At 37.1% G+C, this 24,874-nt stretch overlaps 1 protein-coding gene across 2 annotated transcripts; it reads right to left on the reverse strand.

Moving 5' to 3' along the window:
* Positions 1–1,542: 1,542 nt before the first annotated feature.
* Positions 1,543–24,594, reverse strand: LOC132098084 (leucine-rich repeat transmembrane neuronal protein 4-like). Of its 2 annotated transcripts, none has more exons than XM_059504208.1 (3): positions 24,220–24,594; positions 16,824–18,436; positions 1,543–2,445 (listed from the first exon to the last, which is right to left on the reverse strand). In XM_059504208.1, the coding sequence occupies exons 1-3, from the start codon at positions 24,221–24,223 to the stop codon at positions 2,380–2,382; spliced, it is 1,683 nt and encodes a 560-aa protein (XP_059360191.1). In that variant the 5' UTR covers positions 24,224–24,594; the 3' UTR covers positions 1,543–2,379. The 2 variants fall into 2 exon arrangements, with proteins under 2 accessions (XP_059360191.1, XP_059360190.1); XM_059504207.1 differs by having other exon boundaries at positions 16,775–18,436.
* Positions 24,595–24,874: the final 280 nt, after the last annotated feature.

Genomic DNA, 24,874 nt, shown 5'->3' on the forward strand with positions numbered 1-24,874 from the left:
AATTAAGAGCGGTTTTTGTGTGTGACTCATCCATTTGTTACTCATCCTCAGCGTTTGTTCTTTGGGCATGAGATACCACAAATCACGCAGCTTGTTGAGGAGAGATGTGCTATTCATTTTCTAAGTGATTTGACTTATGATTTCTGCCTGGCAGGTGATCATACAGGCCAAACATTCCCTCAGATATTAGAGAAAGGACCTAAGCCTTTAATCTAGAGATTAAAATACCATAGTGTGGGCCTTTATTAATTGGGATTAATAACTCAGAACACTATAGCATTGTACAGAAACCATTTAGTACACCTTAGCAACACGCTGGCGCTTTTAACAGTGATGTTAATGTAGAACCATTTGGGTTCTCCAAAGAACCTTTCAGGTAACAGTTCTTAAATGAGCCATTTTTTCCCTTAGTGGCACCATATTAATAATCTGAATAACCTTATTTCACTATAAAGGTGCATTTTATGCAGTAGAAATTTTCCAAGGAAGTTTAAGGTTCTTCATTGATGCGTCAATACCAATAAAGAACCATTATTTTTAAGAGTGAGTCACCTCCATCTCAACTTCAGCTCTCTTTAGCTAATAACTTTGACTAATAGCAATAACTATTTGTTCTGCTTTGGCAGGTCTAGTTCTCATTCAGTTTGTTACTGACTGAAAACACAGCTGCATATATGTTAACCAATTATGATGGATGTAATTATAATGATTATACAACAATCAAGAGGGGCTTTTGGATGCTTTTGGACAGATGGCAGTGGGTGTGCATATTCTTTCCCGTGAATTTCTGTCCGTTTGCATTCATTCACTGATGTACTTGATGCATTTATTTACATGATGAATGTATTATGGTCGTCCAAGTGTGAAGATCTGACAAAGGTTTTAAGTCTCAAAAGAAACCCAGATTTTGCCTCAGAAATTAAGTGGTGACTTCACATGATACCCAAATTATTTACAGTACAAAAAGAAATGTCCCTAAATTCAAAGATTAAAATGTAATAATACTATTTTCAAGAAATGCAAAGGCTCAACAATATGCTAAATTATTAACGTGACAAAAGCTAGCTAATTTGGTTTCTAAAGCATGATGCCCTAAACAGACAAAAATTGACCTTATAAAACACATTGTGGTCTACCCAAACCTCGTGAACCCATATTTAATGTAGTGTGGGTCATATTTTCCTCACATTTAGTAGTTTGCTCATGGTTTTTGAAGATTATGTCATGCAGCCTCTACATTTTTGGCTTCTCATTCTGTCTAGTGGATACATTTGTGCCAAAATACTGTAGAGTTGGATTGCACACATCTTTGACGCCAACAATTAAAGCATTTATTTTGCAGTGTCAACTATGAATGATTATATGGTTAGCTGCATTTTATTATGTCTCTACGACCCTGATCAGAACAGACCTGCAACCCATAGTTGAGAACCACTGTTTTATGCCATGTCAAATTTGCAGCACAAAATAAAAATGGTGGAGAGAGAAAACGTCCAGTGTGATGATCAGATGTCAAGTGACAAAGGCATTCGGCAAGTCGATCTATCTTTGAGTCATCACATTCGGATGATATGTTGCTCATAAAAAAAGTAATCAGATAACTTTTCTGTCTGAACAAAGAGAAAGGACTGCTAAAAATCCAGGGAAAGTGGAAATTCCAACTTTAAACGGAGAACAAAAAAGCTAATTCACGACACACATATACGATACCCACAATTCAACTCTCCCGTGGTGTGTCCAAGTTCACCCAGGGTTGAAATCAAAACACAGTGGGAACTCGTGGTAAGGTTACAGTCCTCGCAAACCGGCTTTTCTTCATGATGTTTTCACAGCAGTCAAAAATATCTTCTGTTGTTATGTAGTCCTCAGAAACATTCTCGTGGGTTGTGCTCAACTGAGCAATTACTGTCCACTGATCACGAGAGACGTTTCAGATGGTTCGGCATGAATAGTTTGACACATCACTACACAACACAAAGGGATGAACAGGACAGTGGGCGTTGATTCCTTGGAGAGAGCAGGTAGTAGCTATCATACAGCAACAATGGCAGCGTTGAGAAACATTTTGCTGGTTCATTACGGATGAATTTGCCTTGCGTGCTCGCAAGCCCCATTGTGGGAGACGTTTATTATTGGTTGAAGTAAAAACCAAACCGGTTCGACTCGAGGACGGGGGTGGGGGTGGGGGTGGGGAGGGGGTGTCAAATTGATGCTGTATCCGCTTGCTCAACATTTAAAAGAGTCCAAAACGAGGGGTTGAGGATGTGTGCTGCCCATTCAGCCTAATTCTTTCTCCTTTTGTGTTGGAAAATTCAGGAAAGGCTTTATCTGAGCCGTTGCAAATCAAAATGGGCAGTGGTGCATTTTCTCGTGGGCCCCTCAGTGAATTGTGGATATGTCTCCCATCCAGGCCCCTGGCAGTGGTCTGGGATACGTGTATGCATTCTGTGAAAACAAGCAAGAATGCATTAGATTTACATGACAAATATAGCATTGTATCGGGCACTTTTCCAGCACAATTGGAATGCACTAAGCATGTTGTTTACACCCGGACTCAATGCATCCAAACAAATTAGCTTTCAAATGTGTTTAATTTGATAGCGTTCCCAAGATGATGTTTCTTGTGCAAATAATGCTCTGCTTTTAATCAAGCTAAACTGTCTTTGACTCTGGATGAAGAATCAATGAACTGTCACAACTATATATTTGGTATCTTTCTTCCTGCAGCCTGAAACATTTTTCAAAAGCATGTCATTTTCCAATTAACTTCTACACGGCGCATTCTCGAGATGAGCGGTTCACTTAATGCACATAAACATGTTTTGCACTCACTCATCTTCATGTACAGAGTACATGTACAGTGTTGTGAACAGCTCCAATGTTGAAAACCGATTAAATTAAAAAGATGCCTTATGGAAAAGAAGCTGTGCATACATCGCAGTATTGCATTAATCTCTGTGTCTTTTCAGAAACACAAGTTTGTTCTCTGCTTAAACATGTCCGTTCATCCAGCCAACAATATTTTTTGTGTACTTATGTGCCAAACAGAGGAGTTTACATGCTGTTTTTATTTTGTAGCTTTAGTTGAATATATGATCTTCATTCTCTGTGAAGACACAAAAACAGTAGGGGTCTGATCTCTCAATTGCAGGGCTCCACAGAGAGTTGTAATTATTGAGCTTATGAATAAATCATATATCATGTCTCGCAAAGTGGACAGAGTAGGATTCAGTTTGTCAAAGCTGAACATAAAGAGGAAGGCGTACTTGTAGGGCAAGTATAGCTAGGGCATGACTTTTAAATTACCTATTTAGTTAATATTATAACACTAGAAATGGCTGTGGGCAGGAAACATACATGCATAATGAGCAGAATATATTGATGTGATCAAGGAAATTAGAAAAGGCAATATCCATTCACACTAAGTGCAAATAACTGACCTTGAGTTATTGAAAAAGCTGTTTTCCCGCACCTACTGCTTAGTCGATGTATGCTAAGTACAATAGCTTTCCACTTCAATTTCCACTGTGTGAGTGGCATGTCTGTTTGCACTTTGTCTGAAAAGGATGCTCTGTGTTGCTATTTACATTAGATGCAAACTGTATATACTGGTTTAATATTCTGTTACACTTTGTGTAAATAGCCATTGGTGTTAAACACGCAGCAAGTCAAGTAAATTGGTGCTTATCAGCCCAGATTAAAGTGGCGACTGGAAATTATAGTATATATAATGGTGTAATAAAATTACTGGAATCAAAATCCTCATTTTTTACAGCCTATCTCTCTATTGAGTTGATGTCGAATGAACATCCAGTTTGTATTACAGTCTGTTGACTGATTGAATGATACTAAAAAAAGATCAAAAGAGTCATTATTTTTTGTTCGTTGCAAATCAAATTTTTTTTTTAAATCAAAATAAAGATGTATTTGTAAAATTGTTCTGTGCCCAGTCTGTCATTCTCATCACATTCTATTCACGCTGTAAGGTTTTAGTGCAAAAAAAAAAAAAAAATTAAATACTGTGTGGGTGTATTAAACTTACAGCAAGAGAAAGTTTAGTACCAAATCTTTCCAGTTTTAATTTAAATGAACATGAACAGTATGCACTGTTTACTAATGAAACCTTTAAAAGATTCACTTAAGGTCATGTTGACATTATGCAAACACTGCATGCATACGTAAGAGAACATACAGTTCTTTAGTCTGTCTATCTATCTATCTATCTATCTATCTATCTATCTATCTATCTATCTATCTATCTATCTATCTATCTATCTATCTATCTATCTATCTATCTATCTATCTGTCTGTCTGTCTGTCTGTCTGTCTGTCTGTCTGTCTGTCTGTCTGTCTAAGGTTCTATTGTTCTAGCTATCTGTACCATTCTAGCTAGCTATCATTCTTCCTCTTGCTGTAGCTAAGTCATTGTTCTAGCTATCTAGCAATTCTTCTAGCTCTCGTTTTAGTTATTGTTCTAGCTCTAGCTATTTTTCTATTGTGCTATCTGTCTACTGATCTAAAGTTCTAGTTTATCATTCTTGCTCTTGTTCTAGTTAGCTTTTGTTCTAGCTAGCTGTCATTCATTCTAGCTCGCATCTAGATATCGTTTTACTGTCTACTGATCTATTGCTCTAGCTATCTGCCCATCATTCTAGCAAGCTGTCATTCTAGCTCTCATTCTAGTTAGCTATTGTTCTAGCTATCACTCTAGCTATTGTTTTAGCTAGCTACTTATCTAGCTAGCTGTTTCGAGCTGCCATTCTAGCTATCTACTGATCTATAGTAGGACAAGATCAAGAATGATAGTTAGCTAGAACTATAGATCAGTCGATAGTTAGCTAGAACGACAGCTAGAACTATATCTAGCTAGATACATTTCTAGCTTAAAAAATAGCTAGAAGGACAGCTATTTAGAATGATAGCTAGAACAACAGCTAACTAGGATGAGAGCTAGAATTCTAGTAAGCTATTGATATAGGTAGCTGTCGTTCTAGCTCTCATCAGTTAGTTGTTGTTCTAGTTATCATTCTAGATAGCTGTCATTCTAGCTATTGTTTTAGCTAGTTATTTATCTAGCTAGATATAGTTCTAGCTGTCATTCTAGCTTACTAGCGACTGATCTATATTTATAGCTAACTATAATTCTTGCTCTTGTACTAGTTAGCTATCACTCTAGCTCTTGAAGTTGGCCATCGTTCTAGGTAGCTTTTTATAATCATTCTAGCTATCTGTCATTCTATTTATTTAGCTATTTTTAAACTACCATACTAGTTAGCTAGTTCTAGCTATTGTTCTAGCTAGCTGTAGTTTACGTTATAAAACACTTTTATAAAGATGGGATGTACTGAGGATGATAATGGGAAAGTAAACTTTATGAGCCAGATTCAAACTCTAATTGCCCTTAGAAGCACCACTGCAGCACGTCAGTGTGTTTATTGATAAACCTTGACTCCAGCTATGTTTTCTTTTGATCCTGAGTTTTGAGATTTCCTGATTGTTATAAATCACTCAGACCTCAGATAACCACTAACCTGAGAACTCTTTTCACCACAGTGGGAGATGCTTCTCTAATGGCTTTTTAATTTGCACCTCATCAGTCCTGCAATAGAGTTTTCCAGATGGAGAATGGATAGCGCTCACCTTATCATTGATTAGTCTTTCTCAGAGACTCTAAATGAGCCTGTCCATCAGAGGTGCTCATTTCTGTACAAAATAACACTTACCATAATGCCATCATTATAAATCTGCCTCTGTACCACCTAACTACCCTTTCAGCACACGTCTGCACTCAAGTGTGTTAAATTGTGTGTGTGTGTGTGTTTGTATGCAAACTTGGCCTTGATTTATCAAGCCTGAATTGCTGTGGATTGTGAATAAAGGACAGTAGCTCTGAGAGATGCAAGCCAAACGCTATGACATATAAACAGGCAAGCATATAAATCTTGATGGCCACTCCACCTCTCCGCCTGTACAATAGAATCATGAGTCATGCAGTGATGCAAATTAACTGATGGGCCACATAAATTGTTATGATGACAAATAAAAAACGTCAACATCAACACTTTGCCAGGTTGGAACACATTTCATATAATGTGGCAGACGGCTGGAGTGAATCTAACAGTAGTGAGACATAAAAATGAAAGGTTATTACTTTCACAGCTCAGAAGTCTTATGGAATATTTTGTTATGTATTAGTCTTTTGATATGTCAATATGCCTCAGATGTTTCTGATAAAACACCCTCAGGAAAAATACAGATTCTCATAAGCTGAAATACAGTAACAGCATTAAATGTGCATAGCAGCTAGGATCATTTGCTTTTGTGAGAAATATTTGAATTTATACTGAGATCTCTGACTAAATTTTTCTAGGCAAGACTGAGCATAGTTTAAGACATTCCCCTCTAGAGGAGAGAGGTTTTGTATTCTGTGTTGTTATTTGTGTCCAATAGAGTTGTGATTTCGGCCACAGTGTTTTAGGGAACCACTTTAAACTTACATTAGGTTTCTAACTTAATCACAGAGGGAAGAAAATCAAGTAAAATCTAGTAAAATGTGTTTTTGTTGTGTATTTTATGGTTCCTACGATATACGAGAATCTGGAGATCAAACTCGATGAGGAAAAACCACCAAATCTCATTCAGAGGCCAAACTGAGCAACAATATGCAATTTGGTGCAGTTACTGATATTTATATGATTGATTTAACAGTGTAGCAGACGACTTGTATTAAAAATGCATATGAATATTCGTTGTCACTCTATATCTCGATTTTTTTTTTTCTCTAAAAGTAATGTATGGACGATCAAGTAAACCTATGACTTACAACTAAAATGACATTTACTTTCTAAGAAAATAAGAATCATCAATCAGATGACAGAAGGCGTTAGAAATTCGCATATTTGCATGTCTCATATGATACAGTATATGGGCTTAATGAGGTTAAAGGAACATCTCACCCAAAAATTTTAATTTATTGTTTGCACATGCAATTTTAAAAATGCACCAATGTTAAAAATCCAAATCCAAAACACATTTTTGAAGAATCTTCACGCAGTTCATAGCTACACAATGATAGTTCATAATGCTCAAATTGGGCTCAAAAATAGGTAAATATAACTCTTTCATGGTAATGCTCTTCATTTACATTCATGCACTATATTCCAAATCTTATGAAGTCAAATGAGCTTGTGCAAAGAAAGCACTTTTTTTTTTTTTTTTTACTGTCCTTTGGGAAAGGATGTCAAAGGAATTCCAATAACAGAATGTGGCAAGAAAAAAATGCATGTGCAATCAGACCTCATTTGTACCTAGTTTATTTTTGCATTAGTCCAGTTTGAATCGGATCCCAGAGGTGATTGCGCATATGTGCACACACATTTACATGCCCACCCACAGCATTCACTCGTACTCCCATCAGGTAACATTGAAATGAGTAAAGCTGCAGAGTGAAGCGAGCATGTAGGTCATGCAACAATTTCCTTTTTGACGGCTGTGAAGGCAGTATGCAGATGCACACCCAGAGGGCTCGTAGGAGTTTGGATCTGTATAATTGTCTCTATTACTAGCAGGAGAGTGACTTTTATATGTCAAATGTTGGTGATTGCAGAAAAAAAAAATTGACAAGCATCTGCAGGTAGGGATGGCGATATCTTCAGGCTACTGTGACATTCTCAGAGGGGAAATTTCAAGAAAAAGTTTAACTGCGCTTTTAAGTGCCCCATTGTACATTATGAAAGAGGACAAAAGTGAAACAGCTTGTTAGCTGTGAATAACTGAAATCAAGTTAAATAAGTTCCACAATTGCAGGCGTGCTGATAACTGAGGGAGAATTTTGACCTTTTTAAGATGTATATTCAAAGCTCTCTGCAGGAAAGACTCCTCTTTTACTTGCTGATTAGACTCTGATTCTGTTTCTTCAATGCTGGTTGGATTTGAAAAGCTGGCTATGTGTGGAAGGGAATACTAGCATGCTGCATACTGCGCAGTATTCCGTGCATATTGCCTACTAATAGTGAGTAAGAGTGTAATATAGTATGTGACGTAGCAAGAATTCATGCACTAGTTAATTGTAAGATTTTGGCCTAGTCGGCCACTTTTAAAGGTATAGTTAGACCAACCAACAACAACAACAACAACAACAACAACTGACCTCCATGTTAGGAAAGTAAATGGCTACCAGCAACTGTTTGATTCCAAAACGTTTTTTGAAATATCTTCTTTTTTATTCAACAAGCAAAAGTTGATATAAATTAAAATCTAACTTTCATTTTGTTAGACACACTCAGTTTTAAAGGTAAATTAACTACTGACATAGTTGCAACAAACATAAATGCAACAAACTATCCCTGCAGCATTTAGACAGACATTTCCAACGGATTCAAACAGGGCAAAAGACATCACCACGGCGATTGGTAGGCTACATTTACGTTATAGCTGCGGATATGAGACCTTACTATTTACCATTGATTCTATCATCACCATTATAGCTTACAGGGAATCCAAAGTGCACCCAAACACCAGACCTGTTGGTTATTGGAGGATCTTCTATTTCTGGTCTGTTAAACGCATTAGCCATTTTGCAACTAGCCTTCAGCGTGTATTACTGAGTGAGCGAGCGCCTTACTCTGTAGTGGAAAACGTAGGTTTTAAGAACATGCTTAATGTTATTGAGCCCCGTTACAATATTCCTTCACGAGCCCATTTCAGACAGACCATAATTCCTGCTTTGTTCCAAAAAACATAAGCCCTATAGAGGACCAATTGAGTAAAAATACACTCAATATAAAGAGTTATAGAGTTACATATAAAAAGTTACATCTTTGTATTTGTTCATAACTACTACAATAATATAACATTTTCATTTTTTTTTTATAAGGAGCTGTTTTTGTTTTATACAGTATGCTGCTAAGAAAACACCATAGAAGATGGGTAAAGAAAAGCTCCATCATTGTCCAATGTAAAAAAAAATAAAAACATACTTTGTTAGTTTTAATAAATAAAACATTTATTAAAAATCAAGGAAATTTATCTGCCAACTTTTTCTTTTTGCTGTATCTAAAACGTACCGTACCGAACCGAACCGAACCGAACCATGACACCAGTGTATTGTATCGAACCGAACCGTGAATTTTGTGAACCGTTACACCCCTAATATATATATATATATATATATATATATAGATACACACACACACACACACACACACACACACACACACACACACACACACACACACACGTGTGTGGGTGTGTTTTTGTGACATATCAAGACATAACTTTGTCAAATGACATGGGTATGACACAGGTATTACAAGGACAGGGTGAGGGTTTCCTGTGAGGGTTACTCAACAAGCTGATACACAAGAAAAAATAAGAAGGTTAATCATAATTCATAAATAAAGAAAAATTAAGGAAGTTAATCCTTAAGTTTGATGGAAGCACAGACTAAATTAAAGTCGATGCCTCAAGTTTTTTAAAGTCTTCTCAACATCTGATGTTTTACAGTAACAGTATTCAACATGGTGTGCTCTTGTATACTGCACTTTTTGGTAGGTTTTGTTGTAGGCCAGTTGGGTGAAGTGGTTTAGCTCTAGAGGAGTAATTCAGCTCAAATTTGGTCATAAAATTCTATTTCGTCTGTGGAACACAAAAGCACTTTTTGTCCTAGCTTGGCTTTTTCATGCAATTAAAGTTAATGTGGCTAATTTAGACTCAAAAATTACAGTAAAAGCACCATGGAAGCCCCAGAAAGCTGTTATATGACTTTAGATGACTTGAAATGCAGTGCATTGCCAGTTTTAATGGTGGCTTTATGCTGTTTTTTAGCCTTTTTTTCTGATCAGCTTATTTCCCCATTCTCTTTTCTTGACCAATTTTTTATAGGGCATATCAGACATTCAGAATCAAGTTTTCCATTTGTGCTTAATAGAAGAAAGAAAACTAAAGGAGAAGAACTGCAAATAAGAGAATTACCTTTCTTTTTAATTAGCCACTGGGTCGAAGGATCAGGCAAAATTCCTTCTTTCTTAGATGAAGTCTCATCGTAGTGTGATATAAATAGCATTAACATCCTGCCGCACAGTTTGTTTTTAATCTGCAACTTTAATCCAAGATGGATTCTGCTCTATGCTTCTCTGCTCACTTTAATTTCCTCTCTCACTCCTTAAAGAGTGTTGAGAGAGAGAGAGAGAGAGAGGAAAGACTGCAAGGGCAGTTATGAAGCGATTGTGCCAATGGATTTCTCTAATAAAGCAGGACTTCTTCTGACCCCCTGAGCTCAACCGTCCCTTCAGCTCTACACCTCTGCTGTCACACTGTGTGTGTGTGTGTGTGTGTGTGCATATGCCACAGCTCGAGAAGGCAGCCACTTTCAGCAGATAGGGCACTAAGTGTCTGCCTTTAACTGATGGAGGAAAAACTTAAAGAAAGAAAAAACTGAAATAGTTGCAGTAGGACAGGAGAAGTGAGGGATACAGTGTGTAAATAACTTAAACACTGCTGTTTGGTTGAACATCAGGTGCACCCCTAAAAAAAAAAAACACCACCACTGGCCTAATCTTGGGTTAGTTTTGAATAGTAATTGGGCTAGTTTTGTTTCACATACCTGGAAACCCTGGCATCAAGCTTTGATGCAAAAGTAAAAAAAAAGACGGGTCCCATGCTAAACGTGTCGTATATTTTAAGTGTTTTGGGTGTAGGTCTATATGATTGAGTTTGGTGAAAAACAAACTTTTTCAAACTTTGCTGTATTATTTAACTGTACTGCTATTTTTGACATGAAATAAAGTCTCATACTGTGTTTCAAATTCTGACCATTTTATTGCAATATCCAAACAATAACGTTTTGGTTCTGTTTAATGTGGAGTGACCGATTACAGTGCCTCAGTTAAAGATAATTTAATTTGTGTTTAATTTATGTTATCTTCAGTATTTAATTTATGTTTGAATAAATCCGTCAGGTTTTTATGACAGCCAGAAAATCCTAACCTTGGCTGTTGGTCTCTGTGCAAGACTCTATTAGCACTGCAGTTCACTCCAACTCGCAGAAGAAAAACACAAGTTGTGAGAAATCAATATTAATCTCTCAACTATTGCTATAAATTGTAGCTATATAACTACATGAGAATCAGATAGCACTACGTTATTATAATATTGATGGTTAAATTTAAATGGTGTATGCAAACACATTTTAATTACACTCAATGGATATTTCATAATAATAAAGTCATAATGCTGACTTCATAATTAGGTCTGTATTAACTTTATTAAAGCGAAGGAGGTGATCAGTTAACGTGCTTTGCGCTGCCAGTACTAGTCACTCTACATTAAACAGCATCTAAAGGGTAATTATTATTTGAATATTGTGATAAAATGGACAGAATTTGAAATCTGACACTTTGTTTCATATAAAAAACAAACAAACAACGCAGAGCTTATTGTGATGGGAGGCACGCTATTAAAAAAATTTGACCAACACCAGGGTGAGTAAACGATGACTTGATCTTAATTTTTGAGTGTACTATCCATTTAAGTGATTTTGTTTTTCAAGGCTACACACTTTTTCATTTTCTTTTATGTTTAGATGATGTACTGGAAAACAAGACAAGTCTTTTTTTCTTTTGTTCAGTTACTCTGAAAGAAAAAGATTCAATAAACATGTATTGATAAAGTTTTACAGATGAGTTACATCACACATTTGAACAATGCTCTGAGTTTTATTTGAGACAAGTTGTTGGCAAGTGAACTAGATATCCTCAAAGCAGAACTGCTCTTTTTCTGGGTTATGTCTGTGAAATAATCACTACTGACTACATTTAGACAGACACAAATTCTAATTGAAAAGTCTGCACACAGTTCACTGTGTTTTATTTATAAGCAGTCACAGACTGCTACTGCTGTGCAATTACAGTCTTTAAATGATTGGGCCATCATCGTGGTGTGAACTATTTCAGATAAAACACCCCAATCAGCACGTATAAACACAATCAACTTTTGATTTTGTGGTTTGTAGTTTTGACCTGAGCAGTTCTAAACTTGATTTGGCAATGAAATATACTGAATCATTTTTTGGATTCACATTAGATTTTATAATATTAAGGAAGTCAGTGCAGTCAGGTTGGATTTCATGTTGACTTTAACATTGCTTTAGATTCAAGTAAATACAAGAATTGTGTGCCTTATGCAAAGAGTGTAAGACTCGAGGGGGAAGGATGGAAGCACAGCTTAGAATTATCTTTTGTAATGTTTTATTCGTCTCACACATGATACGCAATATCTGAGGTGAAATGAATGGTTTCTTCAGGATATGATAACGTTAAGACACTTCATATTTCTTAAAATGCTGCACATTTTATATGACATTTATGAGTCACCAAACACAACTGCAGATGTTACAGTAATTCAATAACAATAATAATAATTATTATTTATTTACATTGATCTATCTGATTTGATTATTCACAACTCATAACATATCCCTCTTCACCTTGCAGTGGAATCCATTTTGCATGTAATGCACATATACATAATATTAGCATCTTGACTCTGATCCGTTAGTCTGCAGGCTCCTGACACAAAACACGCATTGCTTTCTCCCTCAGAAAATGCCGCAGCCTCTAAAAAATGTGCCAACTGGCGTCTATTAATACACCTTGCCTTTGTGTCTCATCCATTTTAGCCTGTTGTTTTAAAATTACTAATAAATGTGACGCCTGTGTAAACGGCGTCCTTGGCTTACTTCTGGGAAGAGCCGTGTGCAGTTTAATTTGGAGTGCAAATTTAAAGTAATTATCATTAGGCCTATTTTGTTGCAGGAAGCGATGGAGTTATCACGTAATTGATACTGTTGTTGTCTAAATGATCAGCCTGAGCCAGTCACACTATCAAAACAGACCTGCTCACACAGATTCCTTTTGATTAATATTTGCCAGTATTTTTAAAGAGAGAGAGACAAGGAGAGATTACTTTTTTTTCTAAATTATTAAATGACTTTATTAAATTTTATTTGTGGGTTGTAATGTATTTATACACATTATTGCTTATTAATGCTGAAAAAAAAAATATATAGTAGACATAGTAATATATAAATCATTTATAATTTTCTGCATGCAAAAATAATAACTTTGTGATATTTACTCAAACTGAAAAACTGTGATTTGTTCTAGAAAAGTTATGTTGCGACAATCTACTGCATACACTGTAAATACCTTGCTTGAAATCGGACCTGCGGTTTTCTATGAAGAAATGTGCATTCAGTCTAAAAATATGAACTCAAAATGCAATTCTAAGTACATTTTACTTCATGGTTCTGGAGGCAAAGTATCCTTATCCGTTGTAGAAGCAAACAAGCACTGAGTATCCACTTTGGAACCTTCAGCAGGGATGAAAAAAAATTAGCAATTTCATGCTGAGATTAGAAATGTGAAGCCGAGGTGGAAGTGCCACTGATAGGCTAGAAAAACAATCTCACTTATTAGGGTCACCAGAAGATTGGAGAAGTTAGTCACAGTACTGAAGTACAGGTTAAAGCAGAGCATGACATTTCGTGTTTAGGCCTTTCAAATTCAAGATGCATGCTCCACCAGGTTGTCCTAATGAATCAAAACACAAAACGACAACAGCTGGTTTTGAATTGGGAACCGTCAACTGTCCAGGAGATTGACTGAATAATTAGCACAAGAACAGCATGCAAAAATGATGTTTATGCAAATGCTAAATGTATTCTGCTTATGGTGTTACAAATCAGTTTCATAACAACTACATTACTGATCCTAAAATACTCAAGTCTCCCTTAACAAAACAGACATGTTTTAGACAAATTTATTATTATTATTTATTTATTTTTTGTATTTGTGGAAGGAGAGATTAGTCATGTCATTTATTGGTCCCTGAGGAATAATATAAATTCTAAATGGCTTCAGCAGGATGTATATGATCATATGCCACACTGTATACTTTTATAATTTGGAAGCTTTGAGTGGTGGGAAGATGATTGACATCTTTATGAAACTATCAGGCACTGTAAAATGTGACATTCTCTGAATGTCACACATCAGCACTTGGAGACAAGCCAGTGGTGTCGCTTTCATCATTATGGTGACACGAGTCAAGGCAGTGGCTCTCAGCTGGTTTCACTGCTTTGGACATCAAGAATTGGATAGCAGCAGGATGATTCACTGTTTTGGTTGGTGTAAATGTCTTTTGAAATGCAATGGTTTTATGCTTTCAGCAGACATTACCTTGTGTAGTTTCGTGTATGTGTGTGTTCATGCATATTCCCGTATTGGCCCTGGTGTAATTTGATTATATTGTAATATACAGATGAAATTGTTCCAAATTACCATAGTACCAAATTACCCACCCCCACCCCCTCCTCCTTTTAATAAGCCTGTTTATTGCTCTTTACTAACTATGCATGATTACGTGGTTAGTTTGCATATTATTATGGCTGTAAATCAATTTTTATGCCTGCTAATTAATTAAATTAAATTACGCCAATTCATGAAATTAAACAGAATTGATTGCAAATATCTGTTGAGAAGATATTTATGTAAAATTAACATTTCAAAGCATATGATAGACAAAAATGGCTTTAGAATTGTTAAATACGTTTAGGCTGATATTCAGTTATATGGAAATAAACTAACTTTACAATGGAGTCTTCACAGCTATTTATGTAGGATCCATTCATTTGCATTGACATATTTTGCTTATTTATTTATTGGTCTTCATACACATTTGGCTGGTGCATTGTATTTGTTTTTAAGTGTTTTCAAGCAGACTCAAAAAAACATGAATGGATACTTCAGGCTTGAATGGTTAGAAAATACCTTATTACAGAGTTAACAAATATTAGAGGGCACGATAAATTGCATCACATTTTTAAAATAATCACACTAAATGAACATTAAATTAAACTGATAAGCCTAATTTGTATTTTCACACTGCTTTCTGTCACCCTTTCAATATGGTCCATCAGTTGAGGCCTGATGCAATGCATGCAGAAAAGTATTTCACCCTGAAAAATACAGTGAAGATTTGATAGATGCTTGCGACGTCACATCTCATCCAGTGTGACCTACTATTGCTGTGCTTTTCTCTTGGGGTGGGACAGAAAGTCAAATAGGGTACAATTAAGGCGTGTATCTTGCCCATCAGAAATGTCATGCATTATTTGGTTAGGTTTGTAAAAGCTTTTATGAGGGTACTTTTAATTATTTTGCATCACCCAAAATAATAAGAGAGACCAGAGTCGATCTGACACAAACATGAGAAAGAAAGATAAACAATAAGATACAAAAATGAGTATCCCACTCATTAAATGTCAAAACTGAATATGTGATGACCCATTATAACACAGAGCTCCAAAGATGTGACCAAATGAACAATGTAGCAGCCCCAAGCAGGAGTTAAAAGACTAGGCAATAATTGAAGGTGATGGAAAAGATGAATATGTACTGTACATTGATTTCCAACAGCTGGTACTGGTAAAGGGCATGTAGTCATGCAGCATAATGCGTCTAGAAAAAAAAAACGCTTTGTAAAATAAAGCTCCATAATTTAAGTCCATAATTACTGAATGCTGTTTCAGTTCCTTCTAAACACAAGGCTTATAATAATGACTCATAATAATGTCATTGTGAGTGTTGTTTCATGTCAAGAAGGCTTCGTTTCTGTGAGGCAACTACAGATGACACTACTCTGCTAGGACTGTTAGCTATGAATTAGGTTTAATCGAGGGAGACCGTCAAAAGAAAATTATAGAGCTGGTTGAAAAGCACTTACAGGTGGTAAAATCAAATAAAATACTACGATGGGTCAAAGAATGAACTTGTTTACAACTTTTACACATTACTTATCAATGTTAACTTATCAATGTAGCAGAATTTAAACCTGTGTCCTGTTGAACACTTCCCTGTGTGCCACGTTTCTGTCAACTCAAAGGAATAGTTCACTTAAAACCATGCAGCAACAAAATAGATTATTGTTATTTACTTCTTTAGAGGCTCAGGTGATGTCTAGTAGTATGACTTTTGCATTTGAAGGAGGAGGTCATGTGATTTTATTTATTTTATTCACATGATTGTCCATGATTGATTGGCCTCTTGCAGGTTAGGAGACTTTCTCATGAGGAGATAGACAGGTAGATGGTGGGTAGGAAAAGTATACCGCAGGGAGCCGCTCCATCACCTGAGTCACATTTAATTTTCAGTGAGCAGCCTCAGTCCTTTAAAGTGCCTACTTCTTTTATACTTTTTATAATAGTGACCAACTTCCTGTGCAGTGTTGATCATAAGGGCTGTGGACTGTTCAATATCTTAGGGTCCAAAACCCCCCTCTCTATTCGAGCACTGCCCAAAGTGTAAAATTTTTTCATTATTTACTCTTCCTAAACTTTTATACTGTTGTTTGCTTTGTAGAACATGAAAGGAGAATTTTAAGTTTTTATTTTTCCCATTAACCATTCATTCATTCATTCAAACCATAAAGGTTCATATGACAAGTTTCATGAGGGGAAGGGGATGTCCTTTTTACAGCATGATTAACGTGGTCACTAAACTATTGCTGTATGAAAAAGTCTTTAGAGAACTACGGGAAACAATTAACAGCATGTTTGGAATTACTTGGTGAGTGACTAATGAGAGAATATTTTAATTTAAGTGAACCATTCCTCTACTCATGCAATTAAATGTGAGTATTTGAAAGATGTGTTTCAAAGTTGCAACAGGAAGAAGGAGAGAAGGTTTACGGGCAGTCATGCTCATAAAAACTTTACCTCTGACTCCCTGGTGCAGAGAATGCGTTTTTTTAGCGGTAGGTCATACCTCGCACTCTCTGGAGCCCGAGATGGTGCAGGTGCACGCCCCGTTGACCAAAGAATCCATGGTCTCTGCATTGGCATGGTTGTAGCTTAGGTAATACTCTTGAAGTTGAGAGTTGATGTTGTGCTCAGGCTCTTGGGTCTTTTTCCTGCGCTTGCGTCGAATGGAGTGCTGCTGGAGTTGCCTCATGCTGTTAGGGTATCGTCGCCACGACACATAAATCACTAATAGGATTAAAGACACCGAGAGAAATAGGGCAACACTGCCAGCGATGATCTTGTGGAAGGTCATATGCTCAAACTCAGGTTCGGGGGTGAAGGGTAGGCTGCTAGGTGTTACCAAAAGGGGTGGTAGAAATTCGTTGTTGGACTGAATAGGGAACAAAACCTTTGGGGTGACTCTTTGTACGTGGGTAACTTGAGAAACCTGTCTAGTTGTGGTGCGTGGGGTTGTAGTGGTGGTTGTGGGTGGTTTTGTTACATAAAGAGTTGTTGTAGTTGTAGTCAAAAGAAGTGTTAATTCCGTGGTCGGTTCCACAGTGAATATCTCCTCACACACAGAGTTGTTCCTCACTGCGTCCATGACTCTTTCTCCCTGAAGGGATTTTGGAGTGCTGCAAATAATACTGGCATCTCGAGTCCCCCTGAAGTTTCTCAGCCAAGACACCAGAGGGCAGATACTAGAGCTACAGTCCCATATGTTTCCTGCCAGGTTGATAGTGCTAATGGAGATCCACGATGAAACAACCTCCTGGGACACGTTGCTTATCTTGTTAGACTCCAGATTGAGTGTATGCAAGTTGGGCAGACACCTAAAAATAGCCGGATCCAAAACTTGAATTTCGTTGCCTGATAGATCCAATTTCTGTAAAGTGTGCCAAGTCCAAGGCGAACCTTGGACAACTGACCGTATGCGATTCCATTGCAGATAAAGAGACTGCAGATTCAAGAGGCGTGGAAATAGGAAAAAGTTAATCCTGGAAAATTGATTGTGTTCAAGATGAAGTTCTGTCAGCCTGAGCAGTCCCAGAAATGTCGTACGAGTTATAGTCCGTAGGCGATTGTAACCCAAATCTAGAAACTCCAGGCTTCGACATTCCATAAAAGTACGAACAGGGATGCTTTTAATGTTGTTTGATCGAAGGTGAAGATTCTGAAGCTTGCGTAGTCCATGAAAATGCCCTGGCATCAAGTCCTGCAGCTGGTTGTAGGACAGGTCAAGGTTGCGCAGGTTTGGGACAGTCTCAAAGGTGCCGTTATGCAACTGCGCGATCTTGTTAGAGCTTAGGATTAGTTCCTTTAGCCTGCGAAGCCCCTGGAAAGCCAGTCTATCCACTACACTGATGGAATTGTGGTCCAGGTAGAGCCAGACCAGCTGGTTGAGGTGAGCAAACTGGTAAGGTAGCAACAACAAGAGGCTGTTGTACCGCAGGGATAGACCCTGGCACCCTAGAGAGATGTTCTCTGGGACGTCTTGAAAGGCTCCAGACTCGCAGTAAACAATCTTGCCTTCGCACCGGCAATTCACAGGGCACATCCGCTCCCCCTTGCTGAGCAGCAGGAGAACAGAAGCATGGAGAAGAAAACATGACAGGCGCCCTTCCCAGAGTAAGGGCCCTGCAGAGAGACACAGACAGACAACATTTGAGGTCAGTTTTAGTATTCACCCTAGTGAGCACAGGTTTGCAAGTGACAGTGGGTGCACTCATCAGTTATGCACAGCCTCATCTTTATCATCAAGGAAAACGATTCATGACTGTGATGGATGGGGAACATCCTGTAGAGTGTGCAGAGTGTTTGCAAGCTATTAAAACATAATGCATGAAATCAAAAAAAAAAAAAAAAAAAATGCACTGGGGACCCTCTAATTGAATATGAAAATTCAAGCGGAATTATCCATCATTTAGTGCTACACCTTTTAATGCACACCTGTTTTAGCCAAAATGGAAGCAAGTGGGAAGCGAAGAGGGTGTTTTTAAATGAATGGAAATCAATGAGATCCACTTATCAGAGCGGAGCTAATCAGCATACATCTAACATATGCATGGAACAGTTAGTCGTTTCTCGTACACCCCCTCAAAAGATTTAACTAATGTTGCAGATTAAAAATAGCATTCACAATCTACAGTACATAGCTCAAAGCAGCTGAATTCTGAATGCATCTTAGACTTCAAGCCAAATTAAGTATGAGAGAAAGGCAACATAAGGGTCATCCGTCTCAAAGTTTGCTTGTATCATTAGCAAGTAACACATGACAAATACGTTTCCCACTGTTCTGCTGCTTTGCGTTGATGCTTTAACAAGAAGAGATGTACAACAGCAATGGGGCATACCAAACGGTTTACACAGTCATCAATTTTATATAATAGTGTCCTATTGGGGCAGTAAATGTTTCATCCTGTGGCTAAAGGGCAGTCACCCATCTCCTGCTGACTAGTTATTGGAACAGAGAGACGGCATTGAGACCAAGTCGCTTCCCTTAGAAGCAGAGATCATTAGCGGTATGGTCTTAATGGATAAAGATCCATAACCATGTAGTAATTCTTCCAACATGAGACTTTGCAACCAAGCAAGCTGGCTGTATTCCCTACAGCCTTTTATATAGAAAGAAGACAACATTTTATAAGTAATTATAGGACTCATTAATACTGCACATTTTTTTAATTGGGGACAAAAAATCCGATGAGAGCAATGCTCCCACTGAGATATTGTATGGGTTTTCCTCAAGGATATTTCATGAGCAGTGGGCTACTCGATGGATTTGGTACATTTTCTACTGCTTGTTATTAAACTGGTACAACAGGAAAAAACATCATCCAAGAGAAGGCTGCAAGTGAACCTTAGCAATCAATCTCCACGTCTGGCGATTAAAGAAATCAATGAGCAAATTAAACCTTTGAGAGTCATTAGAGGCCAAAGATTTGCAGAGCTTATTCATGTAATGTTTTCCTCTCACTTAACTGTTTAACATCAAGAGCAGATAAGGTTGTTTTTAAAAAGCATAGCTGCCCAATGTGTTTGTAATGGAGGGGTTTTTTTTGTGTGAAGATTTGTTTTGCTTTTCTGACTATCCACATGCTACAGTATGTTTTCTTTAAATTAGGTTACTTCAACTAAACATTAAATCAAAATCTATCTGTTGAAATTAAGACAATCCTGGTCTTAATTTGTGTTTGTAATGTTTCATCAAAATGTAATATGTTTTGCCTCAGGTTTATACACTGCTGTTCAAAAGTCTGGGATCATTAAGATTGTAAATGTTTTTTTTTCAAAGCTGAATTTTCATCAGCCATCAGTATCACAAATTAGAATGAGTAGAAATCATTCTAATATGCTGATTTATTATCAATGTTGGAAACATTTTTGAAACCTGTGATACTATTTTCAGGATTCTTGATGAATAAAAATTTAAAAAGAACAACATTTATTAAAAATAATATATATATATATATATATTTTAATAGAATCTAGAGTATCTACCTACCAACCTGAAATGTACCACATTATAGAAGTAAATCAAGTTGCAAACATTGCTTCACCTTTTGCTGCTCCATGTCTTTTACCTCAGTGTCTCACTATAAACGCCATATTCGTGATCTGATGGATGCACAAGATGACATGAATAATTTACTGAAGAACTGTGAACTTTTCACCTGTGTCACCACCACATTTTAACAGACATTTTTTTGAGGAGCCCAAAGAAAACTAATTGACATTTGAGACACTCGTGTCCATGTTTCTGTGGTTCAGAAGGCCATTAACAGGCGCTTCGACATCAGGACGAGGAGAGAGGCTGAGAGAACGAGGGCTGCCATCTCCTTGGCAAAAAGACAAGTTGATATTTCAAATGAATGCAGCAGTGTTCCATTACCCTGACATGGAGCGTAATACCCGGGCCGGACTCAGCAGGAGATGATTAAGAAACAAGATAAATGCAATGAGGGATTGAGAAATAATGTAACAGGGTAACAAACCAAATAAAGCAAAATGTGGCAGACAGGCCACATTTATCCAGTTCTTCAGGTACACAAGAGTATGTAGATCTTTGTTGCTAGCAGTAGAGCCTGTCTTTTTATCCAAATAACAACTAACCAACACAGCTAGAAATGCACCAGATGGAGAAAGGTCATTATCTTAATTTGGGAGCTTTTCTTAGTTAATATTGATAAATGCAATCAATTTGAAAATGACTAATTAAATGGGATATCATGCAATTAATTCACATCGATTGACAGACCTAGTTTAAACTTTGGAGGATGTTGCTTGATGTCGTGCTTTGTGGTAGATTGACTTTCACTCGAGCATCAATTCCCTGTCCACAGAATGAGTTCCCAACGCTTTCCAATGGTGTCTATTAAAGTTTCCTTTTTTCAGGCTGACTGTCCACAGGGACTTCCCTTCCCAATGGACTCTCCTCGTGAGGAGTTAGCTGTGCTTTTGTAATGCCTTTTTCTCTGTGTCCTCAGAGTTTAATGTTTAAGGGCATAGCTAATCCTAATTTGAGTCTATTGTGTGTCATTCGATCATAAGGAAAATGGATCTGATTGAAATACAAGCCTTGTCAAGAGCCATAGGGGAGAGCAAGCTAAACCTTGCCTGAGGAAAAGGTGAAAACATTGTGGTTCTGAGAATTTCATTTTTTTTTTTTGTCAGTGATGAAGCTCAAATTAACAAGCATTCAACCCCATCTGTTCTCTGTGCAATTAATATAGCTCAACTGTTGCAGTCAATGCCAAGGTCATGGGTTCATATCCCAGAAAGCCTACATGCTTATGGAAAATATATCTTGATTGCACTGTGAATTGCTCTTTTTCAGAAACCCGTTTTGTTTTTGTAGTGCGATTCACTTAGCAAAACTGCATATCCAATGAAAAAGAGCAAAAAGAGAGAGACTTGATTTTATAATTTTAGGGTTTAAAGTGGGCATTTCATAGTAAAATAGAGTCATAATGTGAGTCTACAGTGGGTTTGAAGGACTACTCCCTTCCTGAAACACTCACTTTTGAGGAGGCTTTGAGGACTGGGACGTGGAGGTGTGAAGGTCAAGTTCACTCCAGAGCATCTCTACTTATCCCAGTTGAAAAAATGTTCAAATCCTTGCTGTCATTGTGTATTTTATAATTACATAGGCTGCATTACCTACACTCTTGGCCTGAAAAGGGGCAAAAGCTGTCACTGGGGAGGTACCTTTTCAAAAGGCACTAATATATATCTTCAAAGTACATATTATGCACCCTTTAGCTACCCCAGTGACAGTTTTTGTACCTTTTTGTCAGGAACTTAAATAAAAATTTGACTAATGGTTAGCATTAAAGTCTAAGTTGCATTATACAAAAGTAAAGTTGTTCCAGAGGCAGAATGAGATCTTACGTTTTAATGAAAAATTATGATTGCTATGTATGTATTAATTTCTTCTTAATTAATTTTGTTTTAGATTATGCATTTAGAAGCATTCATGGATGAATCTGTAGTAGTATCAGTACTACTACTACTACTAATAATAAAAATAGAAACATATTACGTAAAACATGTTGACTTTAAAGTGTTTACCAGGTGATTAAACTGTATTGTGGCTACTTCTGCAGTCTGGGCATCGTAACCAGTCATGGCTAACTCTATTAAAGCTACTTTGATGTGCATGACTGGAATATCAAAATATTCTTAATGCAGTTGGATTTGTGCCGTATGGAAAAAGCCCTTCTTTTCCCTGGAGTCCTTAAGATAATGCATTTTGATAATGATAATAATAATAAATTTGATTAATCTTGATAGAGCATACAGTTATCAGCTGGTGTTTTCTCATACTATGGCATGCTCACTAAGTGTTCTCTCACATTAACATATCTGTGGTTTGAAAATGAATTATTCATGTCAACATACTTCATTTAACACTGTTCAGCTCTGGGACTCAAAATTGAGTATTTGTTAAAGATTTTATCACAGGATGATCTGCAGCTCTGCACATTATGCCACGTATGGGGATTCTCTGGTTTTCAAGTGCAGTTTCTGTAGGAGGACCTCACATGCTCCTTTTATAGGTGTTTGGAGTTCTTCCAACATTTGGCTCAACATAATAGCAGGTTTAGCTCAAACTGATCAAACCTTTGCTATACAATTTGGTTTTAAGCATATTTTTTTTTTTATAATTGACCATATATCTGAATTATGATTAAAGATACCACAAAAACCTCAAAACCAATACTTGGAATTTATGAGACTAATATAAAATGTGTGTGTTAGAAGCTAGAATGTGACATCAATGTTTCTGGGGAACATGCAGAACTTTGGTTCTACTGTGCAGTAGTTAGTGATCTATGTGACTGCAGGACAAACGTCTATTTGTACATAACTCAGAAACAGCACAAAGAGTCAGCAGTGTCAACAGATGGATGCTCTCAAATACACAGCCTTAATTGATTATAACATTGCCACTGATTCAAATGATGATTGTGGATTTCATTGGGAAACACAATTAAATGTAACCTTATGAAACCTAGTATGCAAAGACATAAAAGACAAGGTTCCACTGAACTGCCAGCAAGAGACCAATTAAAGCCTTTCCCATATAATTCAGACTTATCATAAAGCGCTTCCGAGTGTTTAATAGGGCTGTTGAAAAGAAATACTTTTGGGAAGTTGATGTCTTGAGGTATGCCATGCAAATATCTAAAGTAAGATTGTGGTAATTATTTTTCTTATTATTATGCATGCAGATGTGAGACTATTAATAGCCTATTTATCAGTATTTTTGCTAACAATACATAAGGGAATAATAGCATTTTTGTATGTAATTAGATATATTTAAATGTGAGATAAATGCACATAATTAACCGGTAAAGGCAAAAGGGTGACGTTTTCCTATAATGGTGATAAAATAAATGCACCAAGCCTTATAGATCTAGAAGAAAACGCACTTCTGCTGCACGCGTTACTGTGGGCAACAGAGCATTATTTTTTCACTAAGGAAAAAAAAAAATTTGTCCGTTTTCTGTCCATAATAATTAGAAAACTACAAACAAAAGAAAAATAGATGGTTTTGTTAATATATTTGTTGCATCTTATGTTGATATCTTTAATAAACTCGCTTTGTACAAAAAGGCTCATATTTAAAAGTCCAGAAGCATTAACGCTTTTCCATTTCAGCTCCGTGTTTCACTATAAATCACGATGCGTTTGAGTAAATGCTTGTGTCTAGTGATGAATGATGAGGAAGGTGGAAAAGAACATGACTGAAATCAGGAATGGTGAAATTGATTGCCCATTGAAATGCATGCAAAACAAACGCACACGCATAAATCCTTAATGAACAAACGCGTCAAAACGACACACATATCGCATTTACAATAGATAATTCAAATTGAATGAACCAACACAAATGTTTCTTTGCTTCGTTTTCTTACCCATGACACTGGTTCTGCTCCAGCTGAGTGTTTAGACGGTGATGGAAATCTCTCTGCGCTTTTTGGTGATGCTGAACTTCAGTGCAACTGAATAAAAGCGTCAGTTTATTGAGCGCAGATGCGCGAGAGTCAAACTGACAAGCATAACTACAAAAAACCGAGTTGATGTGTCAGATTACCAATTCCCACGGATATTAAATTGCGAGATGACGCGAACGTGATGAGTAAAGCGACAAAACAAAACGAAGAGAAGTTTATCAGGCGATAAAAGGCATCATGATCCATACTGTAGCTGAGAAAGGACTCTGGATGCTGGAATCTTCGGGAGCGCGCAGCTTCAGCTTCAGCCCCGGTGAGTCTGAGGGACGTGTTGCATCCGCTGGTTACAATGTTGCGCTGCGAGCGATTCAGGAGCGTCGCGGATGGACGGCAGCTATCACACGTCACGCGTCTGGGGGTGGCTGTGGTTTAGTGCTTTAATGATTGAAGATCTGCGCTGGGAGCTGATAGGCTGCAGGTCTCAACTCAACTCAAACAAGTGTTGATTCATCAAATATCTCTGTTGTTTATCTCTAGATGATTTTAGAGTAACTAAATTTTTTTTAAAAAAGTTTTCACATTTTCCTTTTATATTGGGTGGGATATCAATCATGCA

This window comes from Carassius carassius, chromosome 21 (genome assembly GCF_963082965.1).
Source record: "Carassius carassius chromosome 21, fCarCar2.1, whole genome shotgun sequence".
NCBI classification, from domain to species: Eukaryota; Metazoa; Chordata; class Actinopteri; order Cypriniformes; family Cyprinidae; genus Carassius; species Carassius carassius.

Bases quoted from the DNA above. Each gene is read 5' to 3' on its own strand.
- LOC132098084 (XM_059504208.1), bottom strand. The intron at 2,446-16,823 runs GTATGACCTACC...TTGTTTTCACAG, and splicing joins CGGGCTCCAGAGAGTGCGAG to AATGCATACACGTATCCCAG.